Here is a 15,283-nt window from a genome sequence, read left to right on the forward strand (position 1 = left end):
CTCAAATACATTGAATTATGACAACATTGCTCCAATGCCGTTGTCCCATGATTTAGTGTAGTTCAGTTAGTTCAAAAGCCAATCTGTAAAATATAAAATTAAAAAAGATAAATAAAATAATAAGCACTCCATTTCTCCCTGCAGAAAGATGTCCTAGACTGAACATGCACTGGCGCTACTTACAGCTCTTACGAGTAATTTGTTTTACTGTACTGTGGAAATAGTCACTTTGTAATATTGTAATACTTTATATACCACTTTTCTTAATTTATTAGAGATTTATGGTGTTTATCTTTGCCATTGCCAGGTGTAAGTGTAACCTACATGCCAACAGCTGTACCTTCACACACAACCGGCTCGCTTGTGACTGTGAACACAACACCACTGGACAGGACTGTGAGCGATGTAAGAAGAGCTACCAGGGACAGGCTTGGAGTCCTGGCTCCTACCTCACCATTCCCAAGGGAACCGCAAATATATGTGAGTACAGATATAATAAACATTTGAGACAGACAAGTTAATCAAATGACACATGTCGATTACTGTATGTCTTAGAGACTTTTACTTTTCGTACAGACACATCCCAAAATACTTGGCTGTATTCTATTACGGGTCTACAATTTGCCCCGCTGCAGTGCACATATGTACACCAGTGTAACCCAAGCCTCAGGAAAGTGTTCAACAACAGGCGAATCCTCATGGGATCTGTCATATTTATAAGTGCTAAAAGACGCTGCAATTAAACAGATACATCACATTGTTAAAAAAAATGTTGTATTTGGGGAAAAAGTGGTGTAATCATTTGTGTGCCCAGCCATTCTAGTATGGGATGATGATTGGTTTAATGCTTTCTACTATCATTCTGCTCAATTAATTTTTTAATATAGAGCTTCATCCGAAGGCAGCTGACAGGGTGAACAAGAGGAAAACTGATGGTGATATGAATTTAATCTAATAGAAGTAGGAAATGTGTGTAGCAGCTGACCTAGCCTGCCCGTAACCCATTAACCAAGTGATTTATATCTTGCAAGACTTACTATAGAAGTTAGAATTCTAGACATAGACATCTGTAGTAAAATATTGTGCTTAGTGCAGTCCCTGGACACAGATGTGCCACTACACAAGACAAATATGGTTTCAAGCTTTAAGAACTACCACCCCTAGTATATGCTGCCAGCCAAAGATAATGTTTGAGAGCTGCATGTTATACACATCTGCTCATTCAGCATTGGTTGCTAGAATATGCTTCGATTGTAGGTCAATGTGATGATTCTCATACCCATCCCTGCTTTAGAGTTATTTTTGCAGAACAGATTTTAATACAGTTGTGTATTTGTGTTTGGAAGACGTGAATCATTACAAATTTCTAGATGGCATTATTACAGGCCATATTGGTAGTTTATAAAGCTGGTATTTGGTCCAACCACTTCTCAAAAATTCCTAAACTTCCAATCTCTTGCTTAAAAAGTTATGTACGTACTTATTTTTTGTGCTTTTAAAAATCTAAAAATATACATAGCTGCCAACATTTTCAGCTCGTGTCACGGGAGGTCCGGGGGGCAGGTGGGTGCGTGGGGGCGGGGCTCAAAGAATTGCGCTGTTAACCCCGCCACCAATGCAGTCATCACCCTTTTCGACCAATAACACTAGGAGGGGGCAGGGCCACAATGACGCGTCCATTATGCCAATAAGCCCCGCCCCCTCCATTTACTTCTCCACAGAATTGCCCTCTCTCCCGGGAGTCCGGGAGACTGACCCAGATTTTCGGGAGTCCCCCGAATATTCCGGGAGAGTTGGCAAGTATGAAAATATATGGTGCTGTGAGATCAATTAGAGGGGCTAATGAAGAGATGGCAATACCGGACAGGAAGTGGTAATTTAAACAATGCAGAGCTTTATTAATTATCTCCAAATTGTTTAACCTTGTAAATACACTAAAGTACTAAACTCCTACTATGTAGATTTATCAAAACACCTCCACCGGTAAAGTACTCGCCTGTGTCTGTGCTTGCAGGGAAAGACTTAAAATGTGACCTAGTACAGTTTCTAGACACCTATGGTATCTTTGAATTAAAAATGAGGAGCACCAGTGGTTCAGTGGCAGGTTTATAGTACCGATAATCTGAACGCCACAAAACCAGCGAGACAATCTAAAGTCAGTTATATGATATTTTAAAATATAAAAATCTAAGGAGTCACTGAAAAGTTCCATGACCATATTAACCAGAGAAATGTAACAGGACCAGCAAAATCTGCTTTAAAAAATATTACTGTGATTCAGATGTAGGTATCAGTTACTTACTGCCTGGCACTGACAGGTAGTCTCAAATCTTATAAATATGCTGTTAAAAGTAGACATCAAAGATTGCAACAGCACCAGCAGCAGCATTTTGGACAAGATAAGTCAGTCCTTCAGAAGTGAATGTTGCAACCACAAACCCAGATGAGTACTGTGAATCACAGTATACTATGTTTATTCTATCACAGTCTGTGATAGAATAAACATCACCTATCCTCAGGCAATACAAGTATTCACACCCTTTGGCATTTTTTCATATTTTATTTCCTTACATCATGGAATCAAAATAGATTTTTGGGGGAATTTATCAACACAAGCAAACTCTATAGTGACAAATAAAGAAATATCTGTAAAGCATTCTTTTAAAAATTAGCTTCAATTACAGCATTGAGTCTAATTGGGTGGGTTTCTAACCAGCTTTGCTAATATGGACACTCCAAATATCACCTCTTCTTCTTTACCTTATTGCTGTAAATTGCATTATGTTGGATGGGCACAGTTGGTGAACAGCAATTTTCACATCATATAATTCCCAATGGGATTGAAGTCTGGACTTTGCCTGGGTCACTCTAGGGGGTAAATGTATCATCCAGCGGATTCTGCAAGTCGTCGGAAAGTCGCCAGAAATCGATGACTTCCAGAATCCGCTGGTTGATACATTTACCCCCCAGTACATTGATTTTTTTTTGTTTGTGCTCAAGCCACACCAATATGGAATTTGCTGTTTATTTTAGGTCATTGTCTAGCTGGAATCTAGATAATTTTATAGGACTCTTCCTCTGAGTTTGGTCTATATTGTACTCCATTCATTTTGCCCTCTATTTTGACAAGATTTCCAGTCCCAGAAGCAGACAATCACCCGCATAGCATTTTATTGTTCCATGGGATGTTATGGCTATATTTACACCCTTGATAGCATTCCTATGAAATATTGAAGTAATTATATTAATTCATATTGATTAAATGTTATTATGTATTTAACAAATGTTTACACATATTCTGTATGTTTCTGTCACTTATATACTATGCACCTTATATAGGGTTAAACATAAAAATGTGACTTCTGCATAGATGTGTCTATTCCATCATCATCAACAACTAGGAAGCCTGCACCAGGTCTATGGGTCTCCTAAAACACGTATATTCGTGCCCTTATGGCACTGAACTCACCTGACCCACCATTCAAAGTCTATGTCTAAGATATGCTCAAAATACAGGTGTAAGTTATGCACATATGCAGTGAGACAAATCTTACACAAGTCACATTTTTTAATGGCACAAATGGACTTGCATCCAGGGTAGGTACATGCTACAGAAAATGTCTCCCGATGCCATATGGTTAATGATCTTACCAACGAATGATCAGCATGCTGATTCATGTGTACACACTATACAGGTTTTGCAAGATTTACCTTCAGATTTGTGCTCTTCATCTGTCATAACCATCTGCTGAAAAGATCATGACTCTTTAAACTCTATGGAGATCTGCCCACACTGCTGTTCGTGAGTGCATACACGCTGCAGAATTTGCCCATCATCGTTCCATCATTGAGAGAGTTTTAGTCCATTTATAAAAATCAAATGTGCTTTGAAACGATAAAACATGATCGTTGGAGCGTACACACTAAAGCAATATCGGACATTAAGGTCGTTTATCATGTGATTGGCACAATAATCGGGTGAAAGTCCTATAGTGTGTACCCGGCCTAAATCAGGCCCTCTATAATTATAAGACACTAATTTTTTAAAATAAGGTTTTTAAGCTGAACATAACTGTGTATAATTTATGGTAGAATTGTGCATAATATATCTTTTCTTATTTCTTTGTCACAGGTGTATCCAACATGCCCAGCAGTGAGTACAATCTCAGTGTTTGACGTACAATGATTCTAGTCCTCCCCAAACATCCATCAGAGCCACACAGACCGGCAATGAAAGAACAAGTTTGCAGGAAAGACAGGATAATATTTGCTGCATTTACATGTAAAATTGAATCAGAGAGAATAGAGCATACGTCTTATGACAGGTCTGACAGGAACCAGCTTGGCCTGTCTGTACCAGGTTTTATTTGCCTGATATATTCCTCCCAGGTACTGAGCAGGGTATGAGGCAGACACATATACAGACAGAAAAGACAGACAGATGATTAAATCAATGGAGAAAGATAGATGAAGTAAACACATAGAAATCATTGATTCAAAAAAATTATATTACCTACAGTATAAATAAGCTTTATTCCCCCAGACAAGTGATCTATTTGTTTCTGACAGTCTGAGTTAGTGGAATTAAAATACATGTCATATAGGGTATGTTTTCTACATACATATACAAGTAGGCTATATCCCATTAAGCCTACAGTATAAATGTTTTGGTGGATGTTTGGTGCCGTGCTGCTTATGTTGCATGATGTAGTTGCTCTTCATTTTTTCCATACCATCTGGTCCAGCTTATTCCATATGTTAGAATGGGACGGGTAGATCAGAGAGTCAGATTGCATGGATTGTCACTTTTAATACAGCTATTTTAGCCCCACGCTGCTCCAACCCTGTGAACTTTTCCATACACCTTTGCAACGAACCTCACTGTATGAAATTGCTCTGCCTCATATATCCTTTGCAGCTTAACCCCTTCTTAACGGATTTTAATGCACCTTCAAACCATTCCAAAGGAGTGTGTTTATCAACAATGTATTGTAAGGAGCAGATTCAATTAATGAAATATCCGCACTTTGTGCCTGCGGAACAGCCATAGAAGTGCAAGGAAAAATCTGTATTACTTATTACTGTAATATCGGTAAAAAAAAGTGTGTCCGCCATGTTCTTAGGAACATAGAGGACAATTGAATCTGCCCCTAAGTCAGCGTTGGCTAACCTGTGACACTCCAGGTGTTGTGAAACTACAAGTCCCAACATACCCTTCCAGCAATAAGCTGCTATAAATTGGCAAAGCATGCTGGGACTTGTAGTTTCACAACACCTAGGGTGTCACAGGTTAGCCAACACTGCCCTAAGTGTTATAATAAAACACTAAAATATTTTATTGGAATGTATACCTGCACTGTTTCGTTACTCAGTCCTTATATCATTACATTTTCTCCAGAAAATAGCAGTACACAACAGCTTGTATTGTTCTGATAAAACCCTGCTGATACAGCCACAGAACTTACATGTCTTCCTGTTATTCCACGTGTAACCTCCAAATGATTATAATACTTTTCTTATGCAAAATATTTTTCAAAATTTACCCTTAGACATCATGAGGTAAATTTTTTGGCGCTTTTCAAACCAGCAATTCTCAGCTCCAAACTGCAATATTTACTATTCAAGCTGTTGGTAGCGTGAAAACTATAACCGCTGGCAATGTGTGGAAAAGTCCCAAACCACATGCAGTTAAGGCAAAATCAAAGGAAAAACCCATCAGAAAAAAGAGGTGTGAGGGGCAAGATAGCTGAAACAATTCAGAACATAAGGGGAGGCACGATACGCGTATTAATTGTGAGGACAATCGTTATTTATTGATTAAGAGGGATAAAGATAATTAATAATGATTTTAGCGGGGCAAAATTATTTTATCAATATAATAGAGATGGCAATATAATAAATGATTATATTAAGATATCAATATTATTTTAACATTAATATTACTTTAATGTAATTATACAGGGGAAATACTATTTGATTGCTAACGGGGGCAATAGTTTATTTATGAGGGCTCTAGTGCATGCTGGCACTTATAGTGCCACAAGTGTACACTATTAATAGTGGCCAGCATGCTGTGTGAGGTATCTCGGCTCTCACAATCACCCTTTTTTTTTTGCTGGTTTTTCTTGTTTTTTTCTGGCAGTTCGTCAAACCAAAGTTTAATAAATTCCACACTTTTTACTCCTACCATGGAAAAAAACTCACTTTAGTAAATTTCCCCCCCGTGAGACAAATCCTCAGACCTTAAACTTAATCTCATCAGAATTCCCAAGTTGCACGGCTGCAATGTGATATTGATGTTCGGCGCAAACCTGCACAATGGCCTTTTCATAAAAGATCTATTTTTAACACTCCAGAGCACACAGCTTAGGGAAAATGGTTGACTGAAACATAACAAGTTAACTCAGCCTATAGAGTACATTGATAAACTGAGAGTGTGCCACATGTGAATCTTGAACCACAACAGTCATTGCAGTTTATTTATAAAATCATAATTCTGCAAAGCATTCTGGGAATTCAGCCATTCTGTGTTAAGTGCACAATTTCATACTGCAACAGTGTTTAAACGGAGCAAGCAGAAAGCAGAGCATGTTTAGTCCCAGGGAGTAGTTTGGGGAATTTATAGCATTACTTTCGTTCAACACTTATATTATGACAACAATGTTACACACGTTATAATATAAGGAACACAAATAACTAGATATATGCCTCTATTCACTAAACCATTAACTAAATGAGACAAACCTGTCTTTTTACGGCAGCTGTACAGGACAAAAAACGGAAGCAAACCATCACTGCAGGTAACAATTTTATTATATACATCTGTATATAATCTGTCTTTAATCTTCTTGCTCATTCTGAAACCGTGTTAGTTGGTTTAAATACAGAAGTTTCCATGTAATTTATGAATATCCTTTATTTCTGTTTATCTATAAAATCATTTACAAACATCACATTTACTATGCATTAGATTGTGGTGTACCCTTCCCTCCTTTTTGTAGTCATGGGGGTATATTTACTTAACTGCGGGTTTGAAAAAGTGGAGATGCTGCCTATAGCAACCAATCAGATTCTAGCTGTCATTTTGTAGAATGTACTAAATAAGTGATAAATAGAAACAGATTGGTTGCTATAGGCAACATCTCCACTTTTTCAAACCCGAAGTTTAGTAAATCTAGCCTCATAGAGTTGAATGTTGTACTATGGTAAACCGTTTTATAGGATTAGTCAGCATTGGTTGGGAGTTGTGTGGATTTCATTGGTATATATATATATATATATATATATATATATACATATATATATATATATATATATATATATATATATATATATATAATATGTGGGATTTACACAGTGCTTTCAATTTGACAATCTTATTGTGATTTTAAAAAAATGTTGTGAATTGGGCGGAAATTTTTTAAAAATCTATAAATGCTAAAAGTGATCATAATCAGGACGTGTTTAGATAATGTTTATGTTTTGAAATATACAAATTTCAACAAATGCACTGTTTTAAAGATTCATATTTGCAAATGAGGTTCTGTGACTTTTGTCCCCACAACTCCACATTCACCTACTCCACATTTATAGATGCCCCTCCCCCCTTGTGTTACGGTACCAAATAATGATTCACAATTTCTCCCTAACACACACAGCGCCTCCCAACTTTGATAGGATAAAGACGAATGCTTCTTTCCTAGACGTTGCAAACAGAAAGCAAGGTAGGATGTCCTAAGCTTAACGAATGTTACTCAGGCTCCTCCATGGCTACTGCAATCCATGTGATTGTTTAAATATACTGTACTGTATATCAGAGATGCATAACCTGTAGTTTGGGACCTCAGATAGAGTCACCGAATGTGAATTTGGGTCCCCTGCATATCAGATATGCAATATTTTCTATTGGGAACCATCTTTTGGGGCCCCAAAAATGACACACTAGCACTTGGGTTGCCAAAACAATGGAAAAGTAACAATTAGGGTCTCCACTAAAAAAGGGTGGAGACCACTGCTGTAGTCTACAAGTAGTGCTAAAGAGATTGGTATCCTGACTTATATTTTATATCCACAAAATATATAATAACCTCAAAACATAAATAATGAGAAGCACTGACAACAACAGTCAACTAGTAAAAACAGTAGCATTTGTGCAGACGTACGTCAGACGTAACAAATGTGTATATTTACGCCCTATGGCAGCGTAGAAATGTGGAACAACAGTGTTAGTAGTAAATAGTGAAGTCACATTACCCTACCTGTACGCTGTGTAATATGAAGTGATGAAGTGTCATCTACACAAGAGAGAATAGTGTATTCACAATGTTATTAATAAATGTGAAAGTTGAATTTTCAATATAAAATGTAATTAAATACAAACACAAATACAAACAAATGAAATATAAACATCTGTTGCTGTACAGGAATCTCGTTTCTTTTGATAGTCCAAATGGAAATGTCAGTTAAGCAATGCGATTAGACAGCTGTGACTATATAATAGAGTGACTAATGATTTAAGTACTGAAGGGGTTAGTATACTAGATAGTGCCGGGGATAGTACTCATCATCATTGTGAATCGTTGAACCAATTATCCAACACATGCAAGAGAAACGCCTCTTACAACGTATATCTGTGGATGTGTCACGCTATTTGTGTCACATTTACTTTGACATGCACTAACTATACTCGCCCTATGCTTGTCCACTCCTGCTCGCCCCAAACATAAGAAGAAGCAATACACAAAAATCTATATACAACTGTATGCGTGCACATTTTTGGTGTGCATGTGCAGTACAGAAACGCATATCTTAGCAAAAAAATCCAAGTTCACGCTTTGAACAGAGCAGGGATCAGAATAGCCACCTCAGTGCAAGGGAGTGGTGCAAACACAGTGAAGTCCCAAAGGGAAGCGCCATGCCTAACCCTTATGATGTCCTAAGCTAAACAAATGCTATTCAGGCTCATCCATAGCTACTACAATCCACGTGATTGTTTAAGTATACTGTGCTGTGTATTATAGGTGCGCAACTTGTGGATCGGAATCCAAGTTGGATCACAGAATCTGATTTTGGGGAGCCTTGCATATGCGATATACAATAAATTCTACTACAAACCACCTCTTTGGCAATTCATTGTGATTGCTTCTAAACTTATTTTTATAACTCCTATTAGGGCACAGGAGTATGACAGACTACGATCAGGTGACGACAGTATTTTTGGGGCGGCCTTGTAGTACAACTGTACAAACTTTCATGCACAGTCCTTGTTTTAAAGAATTTGTCAATGGACACTTTGTCCCTTCCAGTTTCTTATCTTAGCGGCCAGCCATGTGGAAATTGTGATTCCATGTTCATAGTGTATATGACAATTATGACATCTAGAACTGCACCATTGCACTCAAATGTTGTATGTTTTCAAATCTTCCATTTCATCACTCTTTTTCAGGCCTGGTGTTAGGTCATTGTCATAATTGTATGAAACGCTTACACAACATTAAACAGGATTGTATAATATGTGTATATTTTTTACTAATCTGATGGTTTTATTAAACACATGTTATCTTGCTGAATTGGATGATTAAGGGCTAGATTTACTAAGCTGCGTGTTTGAAAAAGTGGGGATGTTGCGTATAGCAACCAATCAGATTCTGGCTGTAATTTTGTAGAAAGTACTAAATAAATGAAAGCTACAATCTGATTGGTTGCTATAAGCAACATCCCCACTCTTTCGAACACGCAGCTTAGTAAATCTAGCCCTAAGAGTTTATTCTACACATAGCAGAGGCAGCCATTTTGTGAGTTTAACTAACATTCATGAGAACACTAGGGACTAGTGACAACACTGGTTCAGTCCACAAAATGGCTGTCTTTAATGTGCACAAAATAACAAAAATGACTGTAACTAGTTTAATAGCCTTGCAGTCTATTTCTCATCTGATGTGACAGAGGAAGGACTGAGCATTCGTCATTTTTAGAACACAAACTGGAATTTCACCTGATAAAGAGATGGGGGGAAAAAAGAAGAGTACAAGAAGCTGCCAGTTGTCAGCACAAATATTCCCAAGAGATGGAGCAGAGAATTGTAAAACCCTGCAGCTCTATTATGAATTTTAAGCCGCTAAGTGCCAAGGGATTCCATTATCTACACGAAATTCCTGTCCTCTCATCATCTACAGCTTTGTTTGGTTAAGTGAGCTAAGAGTTTTTGGTGCAATATGGGGTCAGAGAAATCTGCACCTTTTGTAGAAAGGAAACCCAGTTGAATACAAATAGATATTTTTCCTCGACATTGTGTAGTTTCATCATTTTTATAACATGCATAGAACCTATGTCTTTTTATTAGTAAGTGTCACCCTAATTTAAAAAGGCAAAGAAACATAATAGGCTTTGAAAAATAAGCCTGTCAAATTAACACTCACTTGTAATGCCTCTATTTGTTTAGTTATTTGCAATATTGCATCTTCCTTCCAACCTATGGACAGACTGATCAGCTCATTCCTGTCCTGGGAAAAATGAAAACATGATTTATACTCAGCACAGGGAGCAGCGCGGTGGCTTAGTGGTTAGCACTTCTGCCTCACAGCGCTGGGGTCATGAGTTTGATTATCAGTGTGGAGTTTGTATGTTCTCCCCGTGGGTTTACTCCAGGTGCTCTGGTTTCCTCTCACACTCCAAAAACATTGGCTGCTATCAAAATTGATCCTAGTTTGTGTGTGTGTGTGTGTGTGTGTGTGTGTGTGTGTGTGTGTGTGTATGTGTATGTTAGAGAATTTAGACTGCAAGCTCCAATGGGGCAAGAACTGATGTGAGTTCTCTGTACAGCGCTACGGAATTAGTGGTGCTATATAAATGATGATGGTGATGTAATAAATTTGTGATAAATGGTTATTTATACATTAGTATCAGTCCTACGATCTCAAAGCAGATCATTTCTTGATCCAACTCAGATATTGGGATAGATATCCCCAGAAATATGGCAGCAAGAAGTATCTGAAGAGTAGCTGAATTAATTCTGGTTCTAAAACAGGACTTAAATGTTAACAAGGACACATAGCAAGTCTGCATGTGTCTACAAAGATGTATTTTAATAGGCACAAGAAGAATGGCTAACTCTGTGTCACTACCTGTTGGCCAACAGGGTTACTGTACCATATATACATTTTAATTAGTATTATCTTTTTTTATAATATCAACTAAAATTTGGATATTCTGAGTAAACAGAGCTGTTCTAACATTAAAAGAAATGTATTGTAAAAATGCAAAAATGTTCAAAGACAGCGAACATGTACTGAAAAATGTTTGCATACATACTTCTGAAGGTTTTTAACGGAATACCCTGCTATCTGGCACCAGGCACACAAAGTTACTGGTGGGTGTCCTCCATTTCAAAAAAAGGTACTACAAGAAAGCAATGCTCACCTACTACTAGTTGTGTCAGTAATGTTTGTGTTTTATTTCCATTTTAAGTGACATGTAGCAGAAGAGTAAAATCTAAGCACAACGGTTCAGACGGATTATTAATTTTCAATTTTGCTTCACTCTTGAGTTGCTACATTTATTCTGTTTTAAATCATATCTCACAAACATTGAGGAAATGTAAGCCGCTTGCAGGCAGCTTGACAGACTGTAGGGAGGAGAGCTTTTGCAGACTGTCCTGTGCCCCAACATAACAGATCAAACTGACAGCTGCATAGAGCATTCTGGGATACTTATAAATACGGATGGAAATTAATAGGAATCTGTAGATAGTACATTTCAAAATGTAATGTTCTTATGGTACAATATATGTTACAGCTGCTTGTATCTGATGAGTTCTTCTAAACTTGGGGCTTACTTGTATTCTGGTTTCCTTATTACGGTACTGCTTTTTGTTTATTACAAATCTTGGCGTGAGATTTCCTAAAATTCAGACAACTGATGCACCTGGATAACAGGAAAAGTGGGAATAGGTTCCTGTATCTAATTTACTTTATTTGGAATTGACACTGAGGCAAGAAATAGGCATTATGGACTGAGCAAACTTCATATTATATTGGTGTCCTAGTTAGTATTTCAAAATTATGAGTGCTTTATTGTGTGTCTGTTATGTTGTCACCAGTGTCAAAACTACTATTTTTTTTATTGTGTGCATATATACTAGAGATGTTCACTGACCCCCGTGTTTTGGATTTGGCTTTGGGTTTTGGATCTGGATTAACTTCGTGTTTTGGTTTTGTTGTAGTTTTGGCAAAACCACCCTTGTGTGTTTTGGTTTCAGTCTTGGTTTTGGATCCCTATTCTTTTTTCTAAAATCACATAATTTGGCTCTTTTTTTGTTCCTACATTATTATTAACCTCAATAACGTTAATTTCCAGTCATTTACAGTCAATTTTTGTCAAGTGACAAGAACACTGCTACCCCTCCTGTTTTTGTATGAGCAATGGCACTGGAGACTGGAGAGTGACAAGAACACTGCTACCCCTCCTGTTTCTGTGTGAGCAATGGCACTGAGCAATGTCACTGGAGACTGGAGAGTGACAAGAACACTGCTACCCCTCCTGTTTCTATGTGAGCAATGGCACTGAGCAATGTCACTGGAGACTGGAGAGTGACAAGAACACTGCTACCCCTGTTTCTGTGTGAGCAATGGTGCTGAGCAATGTCACTGGAGACTGGAGAGTGACAAGAACACTGCTACCCCTGTTTCTGTGTGAGCAATGGTGCTGAGCAATGTCACTGGAGACCGGAGAGTGACAAGAACACTGCTACCCCTGTTTCTGTGTGAGCAATGGCACTGGATCTCCTGGGGAGGGTGGTATTTAAGGAATACAAAACCTGCGAGTTCCAACAATGCAAAGATAACGTTGTGCCTTGATTCAGATCCAAGGACGCGCGAAAGTACTATATATATATATATATATATATATATATATATATATATATATACACACACACACACAACTCTTATGAATGGTAGTATGGGTTAGCCCTCCACTTTTTAAGTTGGGAAAACAGCGCACTGGGAGCAAGAAGAGATGGGGCATGTGTCCGGCACTTCTGATCCTTTGAATGCCATGCACACTAGTAGTAGGTGTGCATGGCACCCATTCAAAGACGCCTCCAAACTCTCCAGCCTGATTGGATGGCAGACAGAGATCTCCTATATCATTCTGCCTAAATCAGGACAGTTGAGAGGTATGCAGTCTTATGTTACACAAGCTATGAAGTTCCCTCTTCTTTTAATTCTCAATGGTGGCCTCCTATATAATGTCACTGAGGCAGCATCTATGATGCTCTTTGTTTATATGGTGGGGCAGTGAAGGAGTGAAAATTGCTGCGGCCAGTTGCAAATTGTAAGGAAGTGTCATTGCCAGCCATATATGTGCGCCATCATTGTTTGCATACGTCTACTGAGCCTGCTTGGTCCTGTACCTGGTGCAGCCCTCCTCTTTTGCTTGTTGTGTAAATAGAGGGACCTAACTTCAACCGACATAACTTTATAATACAGCAGAAACAAGGAGTGTTTTTTTGTTGCTTCAACATTGGTTTTCTTTACAAACCCTCAAACATAGGGATCAATGATTCCTATATTACATTTTCCTAGTGAATCAGACTCAGATAAATCTCTCCTAATATACTTATGCATCTATAAACTGGTGCATTCTTACTGTGCTTGGGCTTCTATAGGGCCTATAGACTCTCTTCACTCCTTTCATCTTTAGTGCTACTAAAAGAAATTGGAGTGTGATCTGAGTGCAGCTTTCTAAACAAGTACGGTGCCAGCAGTAGCTCCCAATATCATAGTTTAATGGGACACAAGTGAATTTGGTGATGAGAGCAATAAGGGGAGAGCAGATTAGTAATCCACAAAATATATTAGCAATCTCTCTAAGATTTATAGCTCGAGAACTGAAATTCAAGCCCGTGGGAGCCGCGATAAATCAGATCCTGACCTAGATTCATGGATAGCAAATAAATGCAATTATCTCGTTCATCTGCTCCAAATTATTGTGTCTGGGTCTCTGCACTATAACCGTAACAGAAAAAAACGCATTTGAATCACTGGCCTTAATTGCATGGATTAGCAGTGGCTGTGTGCAGAATGAGAGTCGAAGACTTCTGAGTCTTCCCAGGCAATGATTCAAACACTCTCACATACTAGGTGGTAGAGAAGGAGGGGGCAGAGAGACACTTTTTTCTTTTATTATCCCTGGCAGTGCTGTCACTTATTAGCGGAGTGTTAATGGCGCTCCTTTTGTGTGGTACAGATCATTAATTTCATGACATCATCATTCTGCTACAGATTAGTTGAAATGTATCAGACTCACAAATTAGCTGAATGAATCTCTATCACAGTAGGGCTTGTGTTTACCACTGATCATCTCCACATAATGGGATATTATTACCGGAATATTTATCATATTTCTACATATAAGTTGTGGCAATAACGGTGGTCCTGATTCATTAAGGATCTTAAATGAAGAGGTATCTTCACAAATATCAACTTTAAATTTTAGTGTATAAATAAGCTATCAAGTATTCGTGTGCTACATGAAAAAAGAGTCAGTATTTAACTTATGTGCAAAACAGAAAACTAGTTTGCACCCCTTGCATTGTTACATGGTTTTGTCCAGGAGACTGAAATAAGATACCTCTTCATTTAAGATCCTTAATGAATCAGGCCCGGTGTCATTATTCTTATTATCTTAGATACCATCTAGCCATATTTGATCATGTAAAATATAGACATGTAGCATGCTTGTGTTCTAAGTGCAGTTCACTTATATGTTTATTGTAAGTACTGTATGTTAAATTTACTTTGTATTACAGATTTTAAATAAGGATAAATACATTTGCTCATCCACAACTTAATAACTGAGAAGGGCATCCACAATGCTGAACCAATATAGCTTAGACATGAACATTAGAATATCGTATTATCAATTACCTCTAGAATATTCACATTTTTGAGTCTCCCACTCTTTTTATAATGAATTATATCAGCAACCTGGTCTATTGTTATAGCTCAATTTGCTGTATATGCAAGTTAAAATATACCCTTTCCCTATAAATTAGTCAGCCTTTTATGATCAAGCTAAATTAATTAATTAAAGATGTTGAAATTAAAGCCCAATTCCCTCTAATAGGGCTCATTGTAAATAGCAATAAGTAAAATATTTTACCCAACACTAGTTCAAAATGTTGTTATATTTTCTCATTAATCTACAAATGTTTATATTTTCACTGCTTTTAGAACAAATCATGTTGGTGTACCAGTTAGACTAGACAGCATAGTAAGCCCGT

The 15,283-nt window shown here is 37.7% G+C and overlaps 1 protein-coding gene across 7 annotated transcripts in view; it reads left to right on the forward strand.

The window, feature by feature from the left end:
* NTNG1 (netrin G1) overlaps positions 1–15,283 on the forward strand; it is a 212,329-nt gene that overhangs the window by 149,899 nt on the left and 47,147 nt on the right. For 4 of the 7 annotated variants that reach the window (XM_075182570.1, XM_075182573.1, XM_075182574.1 and 1 more), the window contains exons 4-7: positions 308–480; positions 4,133–4,153; positions 6,762–6,800; positions 7,659–7,724. In XM_075182570.1, coding sequence (XP_075038671.1) covers positions 308–480; positions 4,133–4,153; positions 6,762–6,800; positions 7,659–7,724 — 299 coding nt within the window. The remainder of the gene's footprint in view (positions 1–307; positions 481–4,132; positions 4,154–6,761; positions 6,801–7,658; positions 7,725–15,283) is intronic. The other 3 variants (XM_075182572.1, XM_075182575.1, XM_075182576.1) reach the window with 1 other exon arrangement.

The sequence above is a fragment of the Mixophyes fleayi genome, chromosome 8, assembly GCF_038048845.1.
Source record: "Mixophyes fleayi isolate aMixFle1 chromosome 8, aMixFle1.hap1, whole genome shotgun sequence".
Classification (NCBI taxonomy): Eukaryota; Metazoa; Chordata; class Amphibia; order Anura; family Limnodynastidae; genus Mixophyes; species Mixophyes fleayi.